Source organism: Sapajus apella, unplaced genomic scaffold, assembly GCF_009761245.1.
Source record: "Sapajus apella isolate SASKATOON/1434 unplaced genomic scaffold, GSC_monkey_1.0 scaffold21, whole genome shotgun sequence".
In the NCBI taxonomy this organism is placed as follows: Eukaryota; Metazoa; Chordata; class Mammalia; order Primates; family Cebidae; genus Sapajus; species Sapajus apella.
Window position 1 is genome coordinate 16,228,376 of NW_022436961.1, and position 26,277 is coordinate 16,254,652.

The following is a 26,277-nucleotide window of genomic DNA, read 5'->3' on the forward strand; positions in this document are numbered from 1 at the left end:
TGCATTTAAAATTTTCATTTTTAATGTGAACAAAACATGGATATCCTGTTCAAATTATAGCATAATATTTTATGGAAAGGTAATAAAATGAGGCTATAATTTAAAGATATTATATGAAATATATGCTACCATATATACTTCAAAAATAGTATAGAATAAAGAAGAGAAGTTGGAAAGGTCCAGTCTTATAAATGTCATGCAGGAAAACTTTGATTTTTTTTTTCCCGTAAGTCACCTTTGCTGGCCAACATCGACCTTTTTTTTCCTGGCCAAATTGAGCCCCAAAGTAGCTATTTCCATATTCAAATTGGATCATGATGCATTGTATGACAAGGTTTACTCTTCTTAGTCTCTGCTCAGTCAATTGTAAAATGAATTTGTGGTGTTGTTGAACTCTATTTGTTTAATATACTTTGTTAGTTCTAATTCAATACCATATAAAGAGAACACTTAGCCTGATGATAATACTAATAATGATAAAGTATTGAGTTTGGAATCTGTAGAATTAGAATTCTACACCTGGCTGAACCATTTATGCTAAGATAAATGACATAGTTGTAAAAACAAGACTTTCTCTTTTCCTGCTATCTTGTTTGTTTATGATATTTAAAGAAATCTTAGAATTATTATATCATTATGCATAGCAATTAATTTGAAATCCAGTGTTTTCATATCTTATAATCATATAAAATGCTAAGAATCCTATCAAACACATTATATATTAATCGTTTTTGCAACCTTAAACATATTAATATTTTAAAGCCCACTGGGATATCTGCCAAGCAGAATAGTTCACAAGTTATTAGATGTGTGGATTGGCTTCCAGGATATGTTAAAGAAATAGGGAAGTGGATTAAGAAAACAATCTTTTATGCTATCTTGAAACTCTTATCTATTATAAAGTCAAAAATAATTTTGAAAGTCTTGTAAGGGATATGCTATTTATAGGGCTCATGGTCAGCTTGCTGGATGCAATGGTTTTCTCATATTGGTAATTAATCTTTGTTTCAGCAATAATCACAGACCACAATAAATTCTAAATACCCATGGAATTTTATGGTCAGAAATTATTCTTCAATTTAATGTCCAAGCATTAAAAATAGACCAGGATTTCAGGAATTTGTTTTCTTTTAATCAGTTGCAATGTTAAATGTTTATGAATTGCAATCTTGAAAAATCATTTTAATATGATGAAATATTTTGGAACCCTTTAAAAAGCCATAACAGGATTGGATTACATCCTTTATATTAGACTTAACTGAGGAACTCTTTTTAAAAAAGTATATTTAGCTGCAAATTTTACAAGACTGTATTTTAGGTGCAACTTGAAGTCACTTTCCAGATGTCTTATTTATAGAATATGACTGGTTTATCCATGAATCACCAACGTATCATTCTGCTTCAGCATTAAAGTTCTATGTAAACGAAGGAAAAACCAGAGCCCTTTTGGGTCTTTTGGGTCTTTTATTACAGAATCCACACAGTTCATATTAAGTGATGGTGAAAACCAGCATTAGAAGACAGGCCACGCTCCCAACAAGGTCAATGTCTTAGTAATTGGCTCTAATCACTCTGGAATAGTATATCCCAGATTTAGACTTCTTTCCATTTTCTGTATTTTATTTATCAATCATGGTTCTGTCATAACTTGGCAAAGAGTCTCTAGAATGCTGCATATTGTTAAAACAATCCTGCATTTCCTGAAGTAGACATTTTATGTATCCTTGAGTAAAGAAGTCTTTGGAGAAGTTCTTTCTTCTTAAATTAAGTTGTATGTGTAAAAAACATAGTCTTACTTTAATTACAATCATGTTAAATGTCTATGACATAAAATTCCTGAAAATATTTTGATAAATTAACTATTTTTATTGCATGTGACTGTTTGAATTAAATGATGTGGAAAATTTCATACTAAATGACAAAGCTTATGATATAATGGAAGTATTACCTTGTATGAAAAACAGTTTGTTAGGAAGCAATAGTACTTTCAATTTAGGACTTATAATAAACAACTGAACAAATTTTTATGACCTTCTGAATATTTTCAGTAGTTATTATTGACCAATTATTTGATCTTTTAGTGGCTTTTTGCATAAAACTCAAAACCTTTAGCATTATATCAATTAACCTTCATATAGACTTGTATAAGAGGGGCTCTCTTGTAATGGACTCAAAACACAGAGGGCCACTCATATCACAAACCACATTTAATACATTTATTAAAAGAGAAAATGATGCCTCTGTTACTCACCCAACACAATCTGTAACCAGAAAGGTCACTGTCTTGAGGAATAATCTTCAGGCCCCAAGATAGTGCTTCTCTACATCTCTTGTTCTACGATCTCAAAGGAAAGGTGAGTATATCCTATTGCTCTAAATGTTGTAAAAGTTTATGGGTTTTGCCTCTGTTGACAGCAGAGGCAGACACAGTTTATGCATTAAGAAGGCAAATTTGTCAAGGTTAGAAAATACAACATTATTTTATCTAGGTGTTTGTTAGCTTGACTGATAACAAAATATTTAGCCACTATCTGTACTTCTCCATGAGTCCCTAACTTCACATATCTGCCTTCTCTCTTTCTAATCTCTTCTCCCAATACCCTTCTCTACAGACACTTTGTTAAATCACTTTGAAATACTTTCTGTTTTCAAAAACACACTTATCTTGCACACATTTCATGTGTTTCCTTTCTTGGAATCTCTCTTTCTTCCTTGTCTTCTGCATGAAATTGCTTCATCTTCAAGATTCTTCTCAAGCGTTAACACCTTTAAAATTTTTTCTCAGCCACCTACAATTCTACATGCATGAATTTTAAAATAGCACTTAAAATATTGTAATTATCGCTGTACATATCAGAATCTCTTTTTTAAACTCTGAGTTATTTGAATGCAAGAGTTATGTTGTTGAAGGAATATATAGTACCTAATGCTGAGAACATGGTAAGAATTTTGTATGTTTGTTCTAGCACATAATACAAATTCAGTTATCTTGTTGTTGCTATTATTAGTTCTTCATGTTAAATTTAACTATGGCACTCCTACCCAAACCTACACCCCACTAGGTTAGCTGACTGTTACGTATTTCCATGGGATTATGTGCTTATATATTGCCCATTTGTAACACTCACAAACTTGACTAATATTTATCTTTTGGTTTACATCTTGTTCATTGCTATGTATTACACAGCCAGTATTAAATTAAATATGCAAATTAGTTTCAAGAAGGGAAATAGAGATGGGACTTGGAGAGATATGTCATGGGTCTGGAATACTGAAGTAGGTATGGAGATGATACATAACAATAATTTTTAAATAGCTAAATAAAGCTACAAGGAATATTGCTGTGGTTTGAATGAAAAATCACGCTCTAAAAATTATGTTGAAATTGAATTGCCATTACAATGTTAAGAGTTAGGAGCTTTAATAGCCTTTAACAGACTATCCTCATCCTGATCAGTTCTCATATGGATTTGGCAAATCTATGGCTTTAGTAGACATCATAACTTAAAAGCAAACCTCCTTTTGATAGCATAGAGATGTATCTTTCTGATCACCTGTTAATAAATATCAAGATAGCCTGCAAACAAACAACATCTAGTTTATTTGGGTTAGCATTACTGTTGATTAACTTCTTAGCTGGGGAATGAGGAAGATCACTTATATTTCTAACAACAGAATTTCTCTTTTAAGAAAATACTTTCCTGGACTTCAGAAAAATGTTGGCATGAATTCAGTGGAAGATCAATTATAATTACTGAATTTTAGTGAAAGGATTTTTCTCTCGTTTGTATTTTTTCCTCTCAATTTATAAAATATAAGACATTTATCTTGTTTTTAAACATTTTTCCTTCCATTACATTTAGTTATAACTGACCAACTATATTAAAAGTCAGGAAATGAGTCTCCACCTAAAGATGACTTATTTTCTTATTCTACGGCTGGCAAAAATTAGCAGTGAAAACACAAGAAGGAAATAACATCTTAAGTAGAAATTACTTTAAGTCAGGTTTCTTAAGTCAATTAGGAGGCAGTATTCACTGATGAATAATCAGACTTACTGAGGTGATAAGTTTCTGAGTAATAGAAGAAATCACTAAATGGCAAGTAAAACAATCGTATGAAAAGAAACTTAATACATAAAAAAAAAAAACCAAAAAAACAAAAAAACGTTTCTTTAGGAGCTCATTATTCCATGGAAGCTACAAATTATATTAGAAAGCACTTCCATTTGAGCTGAAAATTATTTCAAAACACTCTACAAAGCACTAGATGATGTAAGCAAATTTAACTGCTTCAACCCTCCAATTACATTTTCACCATCTGGGCTTCCACATTTTCATGAAATACCTGAGTGAGATGACACGGAAACATTGCTGTGTAACTAACACACATAACATTAACTCATGTATATGACACAACAAATCTAAAAAAGGTTGATACATTAAACAGCAGAGGAATTAAATTTTTAAACCCTGTTAAAGGATGTGGTAGAAAAAACATCTGGAAAAGAACAGGTCGATTGAAATAGGCCTGCCTGGCTTCAGAATTGGAAGGTCATACTAAACTAATCTCCAGAAGAACTCTGAGGGTGTTACTGCCAAGAAAGACAAAAGTGGCTCAGGCATGTAATGCATTTGGATTTCCGAGGATCACATGAAAATTCTAGAGCTTAAAGAGATGGTCTAGCAACATGTTATTCTTTATTTCCATCTATTACATTGTTTTCAAAAGTGGCTCTCTGGCTTGTTTATAAAATACATGTGAATAGGCAGAAACAGTCAAATTAACTTAGGAAATATTTGCTGTGCTTATATATGTGAGGCAGGTACTGAAATTGAAGAAACCAATGAAGTATTTTCATCCTTAAGACTCGCAGACTCTAGTCTGAGAAACAGGCAACTATCCTGACAATAGGCTAGAGAGACATTGATATGATTTGGCTCTGTGTCCCCACCCAATCTCATCTTAAACTGTAATCCTCATGTGTCAAGGTAGGAACCTGATGGGAAGTGATTGGATTAAAAGGGGCAGTTCCCCTATGCTGTTCTTGTGATAGTGAGTGAGTCTCACAATATCTGATAGTTTCAAAAATGGCACTCTTTTTCTGTGTTCACACTGCACTTCTCTCCCCTGCTGTCATGTGAAGAAGACCCTTGCTTCCTCTTGTCTTCGGTCATAATCGCAAGTTTCCTGAGGCCTTCCAAGCCTCGAGGAACTGTGACAATTATGCATCTCTTCTTTATGAATTACCAAGTCTCAGAGGTATATAGCAATGTGAAAAGATTAATACAGATGTTAACCTAACCTCTGAATTTTTGCATGATCTTCTTGAGTTATATATAGACAATTTGAATATTAAAAGTAAAAAGCAAGGTAAGTCTTACTCATACCCCATGGTAAAGAAATATATATAGAGAGACATAGGGTTTTCTGCAGGAGCATTTTGTATAAATAGAAAAGAAATAAAATAATAGAATCTTAAAAGAAAAATCATTATGTACATCATTTTAGCTCTTTCTAGAGCAGCTTGGCTTATCTTTAATAAAAGCTTAAACTCTATTGAATGGATGAATCATTTAAGAAGACCAGTGACTGCAGTTATTACTGGAATCAAGATACATGTTTCATATTAAAACATGGAAGTATATAGCTAGGAAGAGTCTCGGATAACTCTGGCTCAGGTTCTTGAAGTATGTTCTTTAGAATAGTAGCCCTTTGTGGTGCTGTTAACCATGATACTAAAAGAAAAATAGTATACGGTCCAATAGTCTAGAAATCAATGGGCTAAATGAAGTTAAATATATTTTTCTCCTGCAAGAATTCTCAGTGAGTTTACTCTACTGATGTGCATTTTACTTTCCACAAAAAGAACATTTTACAGCATTTCCCAGACTTCTTTAAGCACACACACACACACACACACACACACACACACACACACACTTTTTTTTTTTTTTTTTTCAAAGAACACTTCGTGAGGAATATTCATTTGAAAACTCTTTGGAAAATATTACCTTAGTCCAAATCCCTTACTTTGCAAAAATATAATTAATACTTGGTGAGTTAAATGATTTATACAGAAAAGTCAGTTGTAGTCAGCCAAAACAAAGAATGTCACCTTTAGATGTTCAGTCTAGCATGTATTGTTCTAAATCCCAATGTTCAGTATGTGCACGAATATATCTGGGAGCACATAACAGTTTTCCAGATATATGTGGGTTCGGATAGTTTTAAGGGATCTAGTTCTAGATTTTGAACTTCCATGTCTGTTTCCGAAAACAAATTTGCCTAAGAACAAGTCTATGTGTTGATCATGGGTAAAGGATTACTCTCTCTTTCCCTCCAACCCCTTTCACAGTAGTATTTTCCCCACTTAACAAATAATCTCTCATTCATTTGCAATGTTACTAAGGTGCATTGCTCCCAACTGTAAAACTTTTGGAGTGCTATACAAGGCATATTAGGGTCCCTTGAGAACAATTCAAAGAGAAGTTCAGTATGAAATGATTGAAGTCAAGACATTTTATCTAGGTGAAAAACTTTTGACAATGCAAACATATCTATCTATCTATCTATCTATCTATCTATCTATCTATCTATCTGCCTGTCTAGATATATACCTATATGCAAGGTAGGACTTGGACGTGAAATAATTTGATTGCCAGTAAAGTATTTATAAAGTTTTAATAAATTGAATAAGCTAAATTTTCAGATTTAGTATTTTGATGAAAATATGTCAAAACATATATACAATACAAATAAACTACAAATTCTATCATTCTCAACTATTTAATTTTATGATAGAAATATCAGCTGTAAACTTAAAACTTGATGAGTGAATACACATTTTTCCAAAGTTCTGTTGGGCAGTTATGTAAACCACAAATTGAAGACTACTGCTCTATATCATGTAGAAGAAATGTGTTCATAGAGTATTAATTTTTGAGAATATTAACAATGGAATAAGAGAAAAACAACAACAAAAAATCATGACAGGAAAATGTTTTTAAAAGGGTTTTGTCATATTTTGAAAATGTAAGAAAATGAGATTGAAATTTGTATTTTTTATTTTTTGGAAAACTAACATTTATTGCCATGTTCTCTTATTACAAGAAAGTACAAAGTCTAAGTGAAAGAAAATGATCACAGAGAAAATACATAAACTAAATCTTTTCTAGAGAGCATTAATATGTATTTCACAATGAATATTTTTATTTGGTACATTAGTAGAAATTGATTGTATGGAAAAGCAGTATGTTTTGAAGAAATTTAGCTGTCATTGGTTAATCACAGAATTAGAAATAGGAATATTATACTAAAAGCTTATTATTTCAGCTTACATAATACTGGTCTCATTCATGCAATACTTATCAACATACGCAGACTGCTAACACACTTAAACCTTGACAGCATCAGTCACTAGTGTGCTATGATTGCTAATTATCAATAAAGCAACATTTATGTCATTATATTGACAAATTAAATATCTATCAGCTGCCCGGTACATATATATCACCTTTTGTCTTGCTGTTTTAGATGAACTTTCTGTGCTCATATATAAGGCCAGTTTCTCCATGTGTTAGGACATCCCTCTCTCTCATGTGTTGTAGAGTATCACTTCTGTATTTTTCTTCCTATTTCATCTTCATTTCATTGAGTTTCTCATCAGCATACACACATAATGTTTTTTCTTATATTAAACACAATCCTCTTTTGATTCCACTTCCTCCAGCTACTTTTCCATTTTCTTTCCTGTTTTTAATTTTTTAATTAAAATTGCAGAGACAGGGTCTCACTATGTTGCCCAGGCTGGTCTCGAACTCCTGAGCTCTGACAATCCTCTCACCTCAGCCTCCCAAAGTGCTGGGATCACAGGCATGAGCCACCACTCCCAGCCTCTCCGTTTTCTGTTCTCTTTGTGGCAAAAAATTTTTAAAAGTTTTGTATACTTATTGTCTCCATTTTCTCTCTTCTGATTATCTTTAAAACAAATGCTCATCAGTCTTTTGTCCCTATACTTTCAAGACTATTCTTGTCAAGGTCACCCAAATCCTCCACATTAATAAATCTAATAGTTAATTCTTTATCTTACTTGAGGACATTTGACACGGTTGACCACTTCCTTCTCTTAGAAATATTTTCCTTATGTCTCCCTTGCTACCCTTTGTCTGTGTCCTTTGCTGGTTCTTTCTAACATCCCTGCCCCCTTGGTGTTAGTATACAGGGAATCTTGTTTTTCTAATTATCTGTAAACACTTCTCTCGTGATTTCTTCCCATGTCTATATGCTCATCACGATGTGTTTGTTTTTGGAGATAGAGTCTCACTCTGTGGCCGAGGCTGGAGTGCAATGGCATGATCTCGGCTCACTGCAACCTCTGCCTCCCGGGTTCAAGCGATTCTCCTGCCTCAGCCTCCTGAGTAGCTGGGATGACAGGAACATGCCACCACACCCTGCTAATTTTTGTACTCTTAGTAGAGATAGGGTTTTGCTATGTTGGCAGACTGGTCTTGACCTTCTGACCTCAAGTGATCTGTTTGCCTTAGCCTCCCAAAATGGTGGGATTACAGGCATGAGCTATGGCACCCTGTTATATACGCATAGCTTTCAAACTCCTATAGTGCCATCCGGATTCCTCCTCTTGTTCTCCATATTTATGTACTGAAATACCTGTTTTACATATCCGCTTCTGTGTTCAAAAGCCATCTGAGAGTTAAAATTTCCAAAAGCTACACTTCCAGGCTTTCCCTCCAACAGTTTTTTTTTTTTTTTTTTTTTTTTTTTTCTGGTAATTCTTTTCTATTTCCATTAAGGGTGACTCAATCCTTCCAGTTTCTCATCCTTGACTTTTCTCTTTCTCACACCTCATTCCCAATCCCACTAAGAAACCGTTTAACCTTAGACTTCAAAATGTCTTTGAAATATGGCCATTTCTTACACCTCCACTGCTACCAGTCTGGTTCAAGGACCCTATCGCCTGCTTGGACTTTTGCTTCTGCCTTTATCGTCTGGTTCTCATTCCACCTCCCCACTCCCAATCTGAGGTCTCTCACAGCAGCCAGAGATATCTTGTTAAGATGTCTGCTCAAATATTCTAATAGTTATTGATTTTGTTCAAAGAAAACCCTAAAGATCTTACAACTGCCTGCAAGGCCCTACATGATTGGGTTTTTACTGATTTTCTGCTATTAACCTCCAGTTCCATTAATCTCCTCCCACCCGCAAAGCATCTTTGCTTTTCTTTAAACATGTCAAGCACTTCTCTTTCTGTTCTCTCAGTCTGTAATACTTGCTGTTATTGGCGGTTTTCTCAGTCTGTAACACTCTTGCTCAATTATCTCATGGTTCATTCCCTTACTTACTTCACTCCTTTATTTAAATATAATTCTTTAGACACGCGGTCCTTGACTACTGTATTTAAAATGACAACACTCCTCAGAACTCCATTGAACTCTCTGCTGCTTATTTTTCTATGTATCACATATCATCTTCTACTGTAAATTACTCGTTTTGCTTGTTCTCTGCATACATACTAGAATATAAGCGCCATGAGCACAGGCTTTCTTGTATTCTTTTTTTTAATAAGGTATTTCAAATGGCAAAAAAAATGTTGGAAAAGACAAGATTGCCATACCAACTTCAGGATAATGGACACATTTGTGGAGGAACAGAGTGAAATTAGATAGAAATGAATAGGTATAATAAATTGCTTACTGTATGTTAATATACAATTGTGAATTTATTTATAATGTGGTAATTGTCATATGCATATTCGGGGGTCTGAGAGAAAGTACTTTCTGAAGAAACAACAGATAAGCTTAGACCTGAAGGGTGAGAAGTCAGCGAGGATAACTGACTATGAAACAGGGGAAGGCTGCTGGGAACTCTGAATGTTATTCTATTTCTTAGGGGAATTTCAATGACTTAAACAATTTCCTCTCTCCTTCCTCCTCAAGTGCTTTTACATAAAACCTTTAGTAATGTTATCCTGAACATTTCACTGTTTTTTTTTTTTTAAATTATTTTTAGTCTTAAAACACCAACCCACACTAGTTAATTGTTTCTAACAAGACCAAATGGTGAGATGCAGCAACATACCCAGAACAGGTGAGGGGCACTGTCTGAGCTGAGCTGTGCTCATTTTGTTTGCAGTCCAGGTAATTATTTGCAAAGCAGTTTGAGTGGAAGAAAGGAAGTAGAGGATGTGGGAAGAGTCTGGAGGTTCTGAGTCCAGCCTAACTGCAGGTGATATGATTTGGCTCTTTTTCTCCATCCAAATCTCATCTTGAATTGTAATCCCATGTGTCAAGAGAGGTACCAAGTGGACGTGGGTGGATCATGGGGGTGGTTTTCCCCATTCTGTTCTCATGATAGTGAAGGAGTTCTCAGGAGAGCTGACGGTTTTAAAGTGTGGAACTTCCTCGTTCTCGCACTCCCTCCCTCCTGCCACCTTGTGATGAAGGTGTCTGCATCCCCTTCACCTTCCATAGCAATGGTAAATTTCCTGAGGCCTCCCCAGCCATGTGGAAATGTGAGTCAATTAAACCTCTTTCCTTTAAAATTACCCAGTCTTAGGTATTTCTTTATATCAGTGTGAAAAAAGTCTAAAATAACAGGTGTGTTAGATCCAAGTCAAATGCAATGTAGAGAAGATTCTCTGAATTTTATTTGGGAAGCAAGAATTGCAATTCTGAGCATACACACGAACTGGATGGTCTTCGGTATGTCCAAAGAACAAGGAGAAGGTTGGAGGTTTTCTAAAAAGGAAAAAATGTTGCATATTGTTTTTCCAGAAAGTTCATTGGATCTAGTAAAATTTTGGGGAGCTGGCAAGCTCTGATTAATGAGTGACAGTGGTGGTTAAAACTAGCCTTACAGTCGCAGCAGGTTGTTTCGGTAGCTATCTGAGAAAAACTGGTTTCAGGTTCTAACAGGCAGTTTCACAGCTGGGCTTGTGGAAGATTTAATTCTTGGGGCCGGTGCTGTGTGTCCTGAGTGCTTTTCCCCTGGTTCTTCCATTCTGATTTAGCTGAGTATGACCAGAATGACCTAATTTGTATAATCAACTTTCACACAGTGGAAAATGGTGGCTACTTACACCAAGGAATTGGAGAAGGGACTAAAGGGATGCTGCCACTTTGGGGAGGTGTAGTGATGGTATTTTGTGACTGTTAGGATGTGGTCACTGAGAGACAGGAAGGAACCATGGAGGACTCCCTGAAGGACTTGATACACCTCAAGTTTGAGAAGGTGGTTCGTAATTTTTTCATTTAAAACTTTATAGACTTGGAAGAACTTTTAAATATTTTTTACATGCATTTAGGTTAACTGAAGCCTATATTTCACAGATTGTTATGACAATTGCTATATATTGTTCTTTAGGTCACTTTCTGAAGCATGCATTGAGACACATAATCTAACCATAGTCAAGAAAAGGAGGTCCTAATCACATAGTACCATATAAGAATAATATGTTTAAATATAACAAATAGGTCACACTGAATATTTCTCAGTTACATTAAGGATTACACAGTGTAATTAATTTTGGTCCATCTGATGTCATTCTTTTCATCCTAAATTATGTTTCTTCTCAACCTCTGTTCTTAAAATGTTAATTGTATCACTATATATTACATAGATTAGTGATTTCAGGAGTGCCAATGACTTTTTCTCCAAGACTTTTATCTCTCAATGGCCTCAAAGTTATAAATGATTGGCTTCAAAGGGTGCTGTAATTAAAAAGGCAGACAAAAACAAAACAAAATGTTCTTGCAAACATAGCAAAAGCTGATTTTATATCTTAGAGCTACACATATTAGTAAAGGGTCTAACAACTTTGATGCATGAAATTTAGCTACAGAAAGGACAAGAAACTGCCTCTCCTAGCCAGAACAAAAGCTAACATTGTGAGATTTCAGTGGCATAATATATGGGCTTCAAATAAGAGTTCTGATCAGTGTAATATAAAGGAAGTGCTTCATTAGCTATCATAGTGCATACCTCTCAGCCTTGTACCACATGGCAGCATGCAGCAAAAGCATAGGCGCAAAGAATGAGCCATTCACTCAGGATTCATAATCTTGCTCTGTTTCAGCCTCCTGGGTTGACAGCTTTCAAGTTAAGCATGGAAGGCTCTAAAGAAACAGTCTTGCATTATTCAGTGATATAGTTTGTTTTTGGAAAATGCCTATCTAAAATAAGGAGATAAAATGAGTTTAGCCTGTGAGCTCCATTTATTACAATAGCTGTCTTTCTAGGAAAGGGTGATATTTTTATGCTTACTTTGAACACTTTAATAAAATAGTTTTACTGAAAGATTCATCTCAAATGAAATTATTTGCAATTTCCATGTCATTCAACACTATGCAATTATATGAATATTCATTTTACAGTGAAAGCTTACATTGTAAGTAGAAAAATTACAGTAAAATGCTTTGCAAAGATACTGAGTAGCGGAAAAATAATTCTTTGTAGCAGTTTTCAGGAAAATCATTGTAAATTCCAATTCTGTCATCCATAATCACAGATCCTTCTACCCTTCTACCCAAGGAAAACACAAAACTATGTAACTCAAATTCAAATTAATGACACATTTCTATATTGATTTCATACATCATCTGTGCTATGAAAGGAAACACACTATATTTAGAATCTCATTTATATTTATTTCCTAGATTCCAAGGTTAGTGTTCAATAGCATTGCCCAAAGGCTGAGAAACCTAACTTTATAAAATTGCATAAAGATGGCCAGAACCACTCTGAAATTGAACTACAATAAAGAGAATGTAAATAAGACAGCTATCTATTGGGTTAGTGTCAGAAAACATGTATATTATGTTGTTATCATGGAATTTCCAAAACAAAGTAGCAAAAGAGATCATACAATTCAAATTCATATTTGACATTATTTGTTGTTAAGTTTCATTGCAACTCTTAAATATATTGGGTATATTTATTTCTAACATGGCTGAGTAATATAGGACCTACATTTGTTTTAAATTTTACCTGTTACTCAGAATAGTAGGAAATCATTGCCTAATGCCTAAAAACATTAAAAATTCTGAAATATACCAGTCTGAAAAGGACTGTAAAAATAATTTTACTTATTTTCGAATAAAAAATAATACTTCAAATAATTTCTTACTTAAACATTATATGTGAGCAATCACTCTGTAGTCTGGCCAGACAAGTTCATGATAGTGTCAGAGAATATAAGGCCCCCTTCTCACAAAGCCCCCATAGACTTTCACCTAAAATATACTTCTTAATTAACAAGTAGGTTCCTATATTTAACTATTTTATTTTTCTCACTTAGAAAATCACCAGCAGTTTTCATACTAAAATTCAACCCCAAAAGCAGATTGTGTAATTAGCCTTTCATCTGGTTTTCACATAACCTACACGTCATGGGTTAAATTGTACTCCTCCTCCCCCATCACCATTCTTAGGTTGAAATCTTAACCTCCAGTATCTGAGAATGTGACCTCATTTAGAGATATAGTCTTTAAAGAGAAAATCAGGTTGAAATGAGGCCATTTGAATGGGCATTAATCTAATATGGCTAGTGTCCTGTGGAAAAAAAAATAAGTAAATTTGGGCATAGAGACAGGCACGGAGGGAGACATCATGTGAACATGAATACAACCATCTACCAGTCATGGAGAGAGGCCTGGAACAGATCCAGCCCTCACAACGCTTAGAAGGAATCAACCCTACAAATGCCTTGATTTCAGTGATAATATCCTTTACAAAAAGGTCACTGGGATTATATATATATTTTTAATTCAAAAATTTGTTGATTAAAATAGGGACATTTGACATGTCTAGGCTCAAATTTTGTATGCTAGTTCACATTACAACAGCCACACAAAAATCAATTTGTCTATAATTAGAAAAAATTACATAAATATATTTAAAGTGTTTTCCCTTTTTTTTGAGGCAGAATAATATTGCTTTGTCTGTAATCCAGGCTGGAGTGCACTGATGCAATCATAGCTCACTGCAGCAATCCTCGTGCCTTAGCCTCCTCACTAGCTAGGACTAGAAGTGCACACCTAAGTAATTACAGCCACACCTACTGCAACTACAGCCACATCTGGCTAAGTTTTTCATTTGGTAGAAACCAGGTTGGGAAGGGGGTCTCACTGTGTTGGCCAGGCTGGAACTCCTGTTCGTAAAGGATCCTAGTGCTTCATCCTCCTAAAGTTGAAATTATTTAAAAATGAAAAGCCACTACATGTGAAGGATTTAATTTTGCTTAAACTTAATTTTTTAAAATGCAAAACTAGGTAAAGTGAGTAATAGTCTTATAATATTGAAGAAATATAGATGGCAAATTTATTTAAAATCTTTAATTGGAGAGGTTGTTGTTTTGTTTATTTATTTATTCATCTGTCTATTCATCTACCTACTGATCTATCTACCAGACCTTTGCAATGATAGCATTTTACAGGAAAATTTTATATCATGCAGGTAATTCTGACTACTTGAATTTTTAAGTTCAAAACATTTCAGAACTTTGATATATTTTATATATGTTTTGTAAATCCAAGACAAAAAATATTCAATTTAAAAAATGGGTAAAGTTATTAACTCTACTATTTGTTTAAAATGTGTTGGCGATATTAGTCAAAGAAATTAGATATCTAAGACAAAGCAATTACAGACATAAAAATTAGGAAGAGGCTATCTTCACTTATAGATAATATGATTGTATATTTGGAAAACCACAGGAAAAAAATCAATGGAAAAACTATGAGAGACAGGAGTTAAGCGTGGGCTGAGGGTGTGCCAACAATGGAGTTAGAACAGGGGATTCTGCACCTTGATTTGGGTGGTACTTATAGAACCCATATGTGTTAAAATTCACAGAGCTGTACACTAAAGGAAGGAATTGGGTCAATTTAAATAAAAGTAACTTTAACAAAATAAAATAAAAGCTAGTATAAACAATCCAAGGGCAAGTAGGAAAATGATTGATAAATTTGATATATGAGAGAAAAATCAAACTTTTACATGAAAAAGCACAGCATAGACAAATAGAAAGACAAACTGAGAAGAGCCATTTGGAACCACGTCACAGATAAATGAATAACATTTCCAACATATGAAGTGCTTCTTGAGAACTGAAAAGAAAAAAACAAAATTTCTATAAAAATAGGTAAAAGAATATACAGTACACATCAAAAGAAATGTAAATGGCTTTATACACATGAAACGGTGTTCATTCTTATTACCAATAAGAGGAATTCAATTTAAAATTAGGCTGAGATATCATTTCCTATCCTTTGGATTGGCAAGAATCCATACATTTGAGAGCATATCCTGCTGGTCAGACTCTTGAGAACAGATGCTCCCATACATAGCTGGCAGAAATGTAATATGTATACTGCCTATGGAGGAGGATTTGGAAGTATGTAGAAAACTGCATATGTCTTTATCTTTTGATATAGTAATCTCACTCCTAAAATTCATCTTGAAAATATACCTCCACAGATACAAAGCACATTTTGATTTCTTATAATAGCAAAATGCCCATCAAAATGTGTGAATAAACTATGGCACATTCCTACAACGAAATACTATGCAATCATAGAAAGAAATGAGAATGATGTCTATATGCTGTTGTAAAGGGATATCTAGAATATATTTTAAGAGAAAAAAACAAAGCAATGTCTAGAGTAGATCAATTTGTTTTTATAAGAGGGGGACACATATTTATGAGAGATGTATTTATATTTTCAAAAAAATGTTTTGAAATATAAGTCAAAAACTCCACAATTATGATTACTTATAGGGAACATAATGGCAAGAACAGAGAGTAAAACTGAACTACTCTTTTTGCTTCTTTTAACTTTTTCATTTATAAAAATTATTTGTACTTTGGAACTGTTATGAAGTAAAAGTCTTGAAGACTCTATTAGCCAAATGCAGGCAGTGGACCTTGTTTGGATCCTGATTCTAACACTTCAACTTGCAGAAAGCCAATTTTGAGACAGTCAGAGAAATTGGAACACGGATTAATTATTAGATGATATTAAGGAATTATTATGTGCTAGATGTGATCATAATGTGATGTTTTTAAAAAGGCCTAATTTGTAAGCGATATAAAATGAAGTATTTATGGACAAAATAATACTATATCCTAGAAAAATGATGTACAGCAACTATAAATTAAAGTCATTTAAAAAATCATGAGTGATGTAAGATTCTTTCCTCCACAGAAACAGCTCCTCACAGCGAGATTTCTGGCATCTTTAACTTAGTCTCTTAGGAGACAGCTAAACATTCCATATTGATTTATCCACAGAATCTTGCACAGTGGCACTTGCAAAACTGGGTGTAAAGGTTAGAATATTTTTGAAGGATCTGTCAATTTTATCTCGATAAGAGAAACAGAGATCTCAAAAGCATTAAAAATGTGCATACATTTTGACACATGAGTTATGATTTCTGGAATTTACCCCAAACATATAGCTACAAATGTAAAGATTTAGCTAAATGAATGCTTATTTCAATAATTTTTCAGAGCAAAAAATTAGAAATACCTTGTCTGAATGTATTTGTTAAATAAATCAAATAAGGCAAAACCACCTTTAAAATTATGTCGAAAAATAATTTTTTACAATGAATGGAAAGGTTCATATTATTACTAAATGGAAAAATTGTTCATAAAATCAACATTCAATACAATCTAGATTTTAATTAAGAAAGTCAAGGAAAATATAATTTATCAATGTTTATAGTAATAATCTTTGGGAAGTCAGAATACAGATAACTTTTGCTTAAAATCAGTGTTTGCGGCTTATTTTCTTTTCAAAATATCTGCAGTAAACCTATATTATTACTTTTACAAAAAAATAATAAAGTAGAAGGCAGCTATTCACAAAGCAATTAATCAATTTCAGAAAAAAATAATAAAACTAAAGATGCAGAAAACAGAATAGAAAGATTGAGATATTTGTGAGGCAAAAGAAAAACCACTGAACCACAAAAAATATGTTGCACAGCTATAAATAAAATAAATTTTTATCATGAATGATGCAAGATTCTTTTCTTCACAAAAATGGCCCTCACAATGAGATTCTTGCCACATTCTACTTAACCCCCTAGGAGAAGTGCTAAACATTTCATCTTGCTGGATCCACTGAACCATGCACAGCTTGAGAAGTTGATGTAAAGGGTAGAATATTTTTGAAGGCTCTGTCAAGGTAGTCTCTCTTCAACTAGATTCTCACTTTGTACTCTGCACACCACAATGACTCAGAAGAGGTACCGTCTAAATGTCTACTCAGCAAGGAAATGGTTATAATATCTGATGGGAGAATTGCTTGCCAGAGCGACAGATGCTGAAAGCTTGCTTTTCTCCCTCCATAAGAAAGAAAAGCAAGAGAGAAGGGGTAATCACAGGACGAATTTGTTTTAACTTCTTCTTTCTGAGGCTAGCCTTACAGCTGCAAAGCATTCTTGATCATTAAGGAAAAAGCTGGAAGAAGAACCTTGGCCTTACTCTCCAATAGGAACTACGAAGAAGAGACAGTAGCTGCAGAAGAGTAACAGGAGGGGCATAGTAAGGTTAAGCCAAGGGAGCCTGATGGACTCTTTCTCTTCTATTCTCCTTATCTCCCAATCCACACCACAAGCAGCCTTCAGCCACAGCTTGGTCCATAAAAGATTTTGATATTCCCAACAGCCCTGAGAGATGGCAAGAAGCCTGGGATTTCTAAAGGAAAATTATTACTCTTCATATTTTTTAAAAATCAAACTGAATTGTGTTTTCATGAATCTTATTTGTTAAATATAGTACTGTTGAAATATTTTACTTCCCTAGATAATACACTTACTAGAATGTAAAACTAGCCACTGGGTCATGCTGAATACTACAAAGAAATTATAAATTATAGAATTTCCCACCCAGGTGTACCGCCTTCTAGGATAAAGTTATTTTTAAAAGTCAAGAAAGGCCAGGTGCCGTGGCTCACGCCTGTCATCCCAGCACTTTGGGAGGTCAAAGCGGCCGGATCACGAGGTTAGGATTTTGAAACCAGCCTGACAACATGGTGAAACTCCATCTCTACTAAAAATACAAAAACTAACTGGGCGTGGTGGCGCACGTGTGTAATCCCAGCTACTCAGGCAACTGAGTCAGGAGAATCACTTGAACCTGGGAGCTGGATGTTGCAGTGAGCTAGATCGCGCCACTACACTCCAGCCTGGGTGACAGAGCAAGGCTCTGTCTCAAAAAAGAAAAGAAAAAAAAAGAGAGAAATTTAAAACATTAGTTTAAAACAGGGAGATTACCTCAGATATTTGGCATATTAGAAGACACAAATAGATTTTATTTAAAGTATAGCTCCCTTGTTCAATGTTATGGATAAGATGTATATAAAACATGAATCGTGTGTAAATATCAATGGGTAAATATTCAGAGAATGAGGTAGAGCTTTGAAATAAAGACAAACAATGAAAATATTGAGCCCTACTGGAAATTACTTGGAATTACAAATTACATGCTACCTCTTTTTTAAGGACTACCATTATATGATAAAATACAATTTTGATTGAATAAATGAAGTTGGAGTCTCCTTATCTTCAATAGAAGCTGACTCATGTATTTTAAGAGATGCTTTTTGAATATTTGACTTTTCACTCTTTGCCAAAATGAACACTTGGGGACCATATATGGCTAAACCTGCATAATACCCCCTAACCCACAACACACACATGAAGAAAGTGAGATAAAACTGACAAAGAAGGGTGTCTAGTCTCTTGAAATTATGCTAGACATTGACTAAGACTCAGGAACTATTATGAACTAGAAAAAGTCCATCTCTAGAGTTAACATTTTATAATTTCTCACGATAATTAATAAAACTCTACTAGGTATTTTTTTTTTAATTAATAAAAAAATATATCCTGAATAATAGCCTAAGTTTGGGGATTCAGTTAGGAAAAAGGTTGGATTTCCCTGAGCTGACAGTACTTATTTCCCCAAATCCTCTGCAGCACCTGTGTAAGGTAAGATTTATTTATTTCTGTAGCCATTCACTCAACAGAGATTTGCGGAACTCTTGCTATGTGTTAGCTGATTGCTGGGCACATATTAATTGGTAACAGACATAATTCTGCCTTCAGCCTTCATATGCAGATACTCATACAATCTTACAGTTGACACTATTAAAAAAAAAAAGGCTGAAATCTTACAGTTGGACACTATTTTTAAAAAAGTTTGGAAAGAGTTTGGGGGCAGGGGTAGGTATTATACAGTCTTCCATGAGAAAATGGGCCTCAGAGGAGGAGAAGAAATTAACCATATAAAGAGTGAGGACGGGCCTGGATATGCCAGCCAGAGGGGACCTATAGGGACAAAAGGCCAGTGAAGCAGGTTTGGGAAATTCAGGTTTCTTCTCCCCACAGCCTCGCCCAAACTTCAACGTCGTCAGAGTGCTGGAGCACAGAACGCTGCTTCTTGCAGAATAGTTTCTGTATCTTGACTTTTCTTCAAAGACATGGTCTACAAGGAGGTGTCTCCTGACTATAAACCTGGCAGACAGTTTTGCTTGTCCAGCAGTTTTGCTTGATTTTTAAATCTACATGGATTTAGGCGGGCATACACGTTCGGATTTGTCACAGGCTACCTAACTGTATTGGTCTCACACACGTGTGCCACCTGTCTGACCCCTGGGCAACAGTGTTTGCAAGCTTTTCTCCTTGACTACTCCACTTTAGCACCAAAAACAACCAGCAGAGCAGAAGAAGGCAGAACCAACTCAGAGCAAGCAGCGCGCAGGCGCAGGGACGCTGGGGCGCGCCGAGGAAGAGGCGGGTCGCTGCACTGTGGGCACTCACTGCGCATGAGCGGTCCGCGTTGCCAAGGCAGCTGGGAAGGCGTCTCCCGGAAGACGAGCTCTGCAGAGCTGGTGGCAAGCAGAGAGCAGTTCCCGGAGAGCTCAGCTCCCGACACTTTCCTGAGCCAGCCTTAACCTGGGCAAAGGAGATGAGGAGCCGAGTCTGATGCAGTGTGATGGCCATCTGCCCAGAATTGGCCCAAATGGACAAAAATGCTCTGGCAAACCTTTCTGATGAGACTGAGACTTTGAAGACCTTTACTGACGGGGTACAGACTTCCAGTTCATTCAGTTCCTATGGAAGACGGAAGTCCTCTCCCCTGACCTCTGGAAGCAAACTGGAGAGGGAAAAGCAGACTCTAAGCTTGGAACAAGGAGACACACAGTCTGAGCTTTCGGACTTCAAAAATTATGAAAAGAAGTTGAGTGAAAAATGGATCAACTACCTCAAGCACAAAGACTCTAACTTTGAACGGTACCAGCCAGACACCAAACGTCAAACAGAAATCATTCAGGTACCTGATGAAGAATTGAATGCCCTGCAGTCCTATTGCACCATGAAGATAAATTTGATTCATTGTAGAGGGGATTCTAAAAAGAAGAGCAGCAGACATAAAAAGCTGCATCTTGGATTGGATGCAGAGGCTTCAGAGAGAGATGCCTTAAATGGTTCTGTCCCTGATGAACTTTTGAACAGAATCTACTTTAAAAACATGAGGACAACAGCAATACAGGGTGCAGCAACTAAGCAACATGTATCTTCTCAGTGTCCCGCCTGTAACAGGAAAAGAGCAGAACTGGCCCTGTCTGCCTTCCTGAAACAAAAGAAGACTTTACTAGAGTCACTTCTACTTCAAGAGAAAATAGATGAACATCTTCATACCAAAGACTTTCTCACCCGCATTAGAGAAGCACATCAAGACTTCCCCAGGCTTTCAGATGACCCCAGAATAATCTGGAAAAGACTGACTGAGAAAAGTCACATCAGATACTCTGGTTTAGAAAGATCAGATACAGAGCAGAAGATGTAGCAAGATGGAAATAGTGTTTGTCATTTACTCTTTTCTCTGCCACTTTGCAAGTCACTTACTCTAATCCAACCAGCACTGGTGATTGTCAATGATAATGTGTAATGTATATATATATATATGTCTTTGTCGTGTATTTAAGCAACTACCATAATTTCTACCGGCACTTGAGAAACTAACTTAAGACTGCTATGCTTCCTTCACAGATTTGAGGACTAAGAACTTTCCCTTTTTTTCTGATTATAGAAGGCATTGTTGTTTTTGAAATAGTTACAAAATCTTTACAAAACTCCAAGAGAGATTCATTAGTAGTTTGGCCCAGGGTGTTGATGGTACAAAAGCAAAGTAGTATGGGAATGTAAGAGAAACTTAATAACGGTCTTTGGCAACCAAATGGTGTTATTAATAAATAGTATATGTTGGAAATGTTACTAAGGCTCTGACTTGTGTGCCAGGATGAGTGATCATTAATTTAATTAAGATAGGAACAGAAGAGGACTGTGTTTGATGGGAGCAATGAGGAGTATGATTATTTGGACATATAAGGTGCTTTTTGGACATATACATTGACAATTTGAGGAAACATTTGATTATTTGTTTTTGCACTTCAGAGGAAAGGTATGCAGGGTTGATACCAACTCTTGAGAAATGCCAATTAATGGCTAAGTAGATGAAAATAAACCTGCATAAAAAGTTGAGAAAATAATTATCAAAGGTACCATGGATATCAGGAATGTATAGTGTCATAGATGCTAATAAATAAATATTTAAAGAAGGATAATAATTAGCCATATCAATCAATAGAGAGGCCATATAAAGATGATTTAATCATGTATTGGGCACCGTTGACCTTAGCAAAAGCCATTTCACCTATAGAAATTGGATAGATAAAGTAGATTGAGGAAAAATATAAGTAAATAACGAATATGGATGTAGAGTACTCCTTGAAAAATTTAGCTGTAGGGGGAAAAAGAAGTAGAGCTGGAGGTAAATGTTGAGTTTTGAGGGAAGAATGCTTTAACAAATTATCTAAACAGCCATTTTAATCATGAAGATTGTATGAAACTTCTGTTGTTCATCCAAATTTACGTAATAAGGAAACAGTATTATTCCCCAAGGAATACCATGGCATTTTGAAGACACATTTATGGGGAAAAAATATTAGGTGGCATTCTGAGAAGGCATTATTATTTATTTCCTCTATAAAAATACAGAATCATAGAATTAGTGGCATTGCATGGAGATCACTTTTCCACATGTCTAACGCCTGAAGTATCTCGGTGAAAAAGAAATTTGGTTGCAAAAATCAGTACAGAAGAGTTTTTGTATTGTATTTCAGTATTACTCTTTGAGTTAAGAACTCCATTTACATATAAAGATACTATTTTTCACTTAAAATTTAGCATATTTCCTCTCAGTAAGTCATTCTAAATGGAAAAGAACCATTACCATTTTCATAAGAACTTTTTATTTGTAATTCATATTATGTCATGCTTTATCTTTGACATCTCAATATATTCATGTTTTATATAATCAAAATTCTGAATAATTTTCCACTTAAAATTCCCCCATTAAAGGTCACGCTCCACCCTTTTAGTCAATGAAGCTAGAAATCTGAGTCATCTTTTGTTCTTCCTTTCTTTTTTCAACTCAACCCCAAGCTAACTATTTTTCAGCAAGACTTTCAGCAAATCGTTCTCAGATGTCAGCGTACAGTTCTCAGAGTTATTTTTCTTTTTTAAAATTTGTTATTTATTTATTATTGAGACAGGGTGTGGCTCTATCACCCAGGCTGGAACACAGTGGTGCAATTACTGCTCACTGCAGCCTCAACCTCCAGGATTCAGATGATCCTCTTACCTCAGCTTTCCTGGCAGCTGGGACTCCAGGTACATGCCACCATGCCTGGATAAATTTATTTTTATTTTTATTTTCAGTAGAGAAGTTTTGCTATGTTGCCCAGACTGATCTGGAACATCTGGGCTCAAGCAAGCCTCCTCCCTCAGCCTTCCAAAGTGCTAAGATTGCAGGCATGAGCCACTGTGTCCAGCCCAGAATTATTTTTCTAAAACACAAATCTGTTCAAATAATTCTGTTGATTTAAAACAAAACAGAACTTTAAATGGTTTATCTCTGCTATGGAAATAGTTCAAACTAATTAAGGTCACATAGTGGTTTTTTAACATCTGGCCCAACTTTACCTTTCTATTCTTTCATAATCCCTTCTCCCTGTATTGAAGCCTCTCCAGTACTTCCCTGAGCTCTTTTGTTACTTGTGTCACCATAGTTTCTATGTGCACCTTTGGCGTAAATTCTCTTAACTACGCTTTTCACCTGGCATACTCTCCCTCTTCTTCGTTGTCTTCCTTCAGCCCTCAAATTTTATTTTCCTATTTTTATGACTAAAAATCAAAAGAATATTAGAAACTTTAGATCACAGAGTTTCCCCTCTACCCTGTAACTATCCAACCTCATTCTAGACTAACCTTCCAGACCCCTGTCCTGCCAGGGTTAGCTCTTTACTTGCTGGGCCATAGTGCAGTCAGGTATCTTGGAATAAGAGCACAGGTGGAGAGAATTCACAGAATCAGGGAGTGGACATTTACCTACCAGGATAGAGGTATTTCTGTGCCTTAACCAATATAACCTTATATTGTGTAGGGGCTGAATATTGATGCTACCTATAAATAAACACTTATATTGATTTCTTATTTATTCTTCCAGTGCTGTTTTATTCTAATATAAACACCAAAGATAATTTATTATGCGCTCTCTTCAGCACCTTGCTTTTTTTCCCTTTTGTTTTTCTTAGGGTAAAATCTACATAACAGAAATTTGTCACTTGAACCATTATTAATGGTACAATTCAGTAGCATTACATCCATAATATTGTGCAACCATCACCACTGTTTCCAGAATTTTTCATCACCTCAAACAGAAACTCTGGACCTGTACAGCAATACCTCCCCATTCTCTCCCTGGCGCGGGTACCTGGTCACCTTGCATGTACTTTCTATTGCTATAAATTTGCTTATTTGAGATATATCATACCAGTGGAATCATGCAGTCGTTGTCATTTTGTGTCTGGCTTAGTGTTGAGGTTCATCCAAGTTGTAGCATGTATCAGAAGCTCATTTATATGGCTCAGTAATATTCCATTGTATATATATGTTACATGTATATGTATTCATTCATCTGCTGATGGAGACCTGCATTGTTTCTACTTTTTGGCTATTGTGCATAATGCTGCTATGAATATTGGCTTATGAGTATCTGTGCACTTGTTTTCAATTCTTTTGGGCCTATACTTATAAGCAGAGTTGCTGGATCACATGGTAATTCTATGTTTAGCTTTTTGAGGAAGTGATAAATTATTTCTACAGCAGTTGCAGCATTCTGCATTTCCACCAGCAAGCTGCAAGGATTCAGATTTCTTCACATCCTTGCCAACACTTTTTATTTTCCACTTAAAAAAATTATAGCTTTTTGAGTAGCTGTGAAGTGGTATCTCATCATACTTTGATTTATATTTTCCAAATGCCTAATGATGCTAAGCATTTTTCATGTGATTAATGGTCATTTATGTATCTCATTTAGAGAAATGTCTATTCAAATCCTCTGCCCATTTTTAAATTGATTTGCCTGTCTTACTGAGTTGCAGGAATTATTTTTACATTTTGGATAGTAAATTCTTATCAGATATATGATTTGCAAGTATATTCTCTCATTCTGTGGGTTTTTCATTCTCTTTGTAGTATCCGTTGATACAAGTTTTTAATTTTAATGGAGTTCAGTTTATCTATTTCCTCTTTTGTTGCCTATGCTTTTGTTGTCATATGTTAAGAAATCAACACCCAATCTAAGATCATGCAAGTTTGACCATATGTTTTCTTCTAAGAGTTTTGTAGTCATACATGTTATAGTTAGGTATTTAATCCATTTTGAGTAATTATCTTGTTTATGGCCTAAGCATCTAATTTTATTCATTCAGTATTTTCTGGTACCATTGTTGAAGATAACTGTTTTTCCCCATCGAATAGTCTTAGCACCCTTGTGAAAAATCAGTTGATCATAGAAATAAGGGTTTAGTTCTGGACTCTAAATTCTGTTCCATTGGTCTCTGTGTCTAACCTTACTCCAGTACCACACTATTTTATTACTGTGCTTTGAATAAGTTTTGAAATAAGGAAATGTGGAATCTCTCTCTTTATTCTTTTTGTTCAAGACTCTTTTAGCTATTCATGGTTCCTTGAGATTCTATATGAATTTTAGGATAGATTTTTCTATTTCTGTAAAAAATACCATTGGACTTTTGATAGAGATTGCATTTAATCTGTATATTGCTTTGGGCAACATTATCATATAACAATATTAAGCATTCCAATTCATGCATATTGATGGCTTTACATCTTTTAAAATTTATTTCATCAGTGTTATGTTACCTTCATCATATAAGTTTTGTGCCTCCTTTGTTTTATTTATTCATAATTTTTTTTATTCTATTGGTTGGTATTTTAAATAAAATGGTTTAAAAATTGTTTTTGTATTGTTCATTTCTAGTGTATAAACATACAGTTGATATTTGCATGCTGATTTTGTATCCTGCAACTTTGCTGAATTCATTTATTAGCTTTAACAATTAAAAAAAAAAAACAGATTCTTTAGAGTTTTCTAGGCCTAAGAGTATATCTACAACATAATGATATGTTTTCCTTTCCAATTTGGATGCCTTTTTAGCCTTGCCTAATTGCCCTGGCTACCACTTTCATTGCTATATTGAATAGAAGGTGTGAAAGTGGAATCTTTGTTTTGTTCCTGATCTTAGGGGAAGAATTTGCAGTTTTTCACCACTGGGAATGATTTTACTTATGGGTTTTCATACATGGCATTTTCATCAATTCTTAGTTTATTGAATGTTTGTATCATAAAAGCATTTTGTATTCTGTCAGCATTTTCTGCATCCATTGAGATAATCTTGTAGTTTGGCATATGCTTAAACACAGCATTTGTGTTCATAGCCTCACCTTTGTACTCATAACCTTTAAGCACTTACTAATCAGAATTAAAGTCAGTAGCCTATGTGCTCTATGACATTAATATAAAATTCACATATGACATTAATATAAAAGTTCATTTTATGACACTTGAGGCTTAATTAATATGCTTTTCTCTTTTACCTGTGAGCAACTCAAGAGTAGTGACTGCCTCCATCATTCATCATCTCCTCGGTGGTTAGCACAGTGCCTCACATGTGATGGTGTTCAACAAAAGTTTCATGGCTAAAAAGGAGGTGCTTCCTAACAATGAAATTGAATATATCTTCCCCCCCAAAAGAAGAAAATAACCCTCTAGCGTACTTCTATCTGTCAGTTTTCTGAGCGACTGTTTTCTGTAATTTAATT

The 26,277-nt window shown here is 34.9% G+C and overlaps 2 protein-coding genes across 2 annotated transcripts in view; one reads left to right on the top strand and one right to left on the bottom strand.

Moving 5' to 3' along the window:
- The window catches only part of DLC1 (DLC1 Rho GTPase activating protein), a 522,866-nt gene that overhangs the window by 463,553 nt on the left and 33,036 nt on the right, over positions 1-26,277 (bottom strand). The gene's annotated exons all lie outside the window — the stretch shown is intronic.
- Positions 19,841-21,306, top strand: CUNH8orf48 (chromosome unknown C8orf48 homolog). Its single transcript, XM_032288340.1, has one exon. The coding sequence runs from the start codon at positions 20,024-20,026 to the stop codon at positions 20,876-20,878; it is 855 nt and encodes a 284-aa protein (XP_032144231.1). The 5' UTR covers positions 19,841-20,023; the 3' UTR covers positions 20,879-21,306.

Excerpts from the sequence above, each read along its gene's own strand:
- CUNH8orf48 (XM_032288340.1), top strand. The coding sequence starts at position 20,024 with ATGGCCATCTGCCCAGAATTGGCCCAAATGGACAAAAATGCTCTGGCA.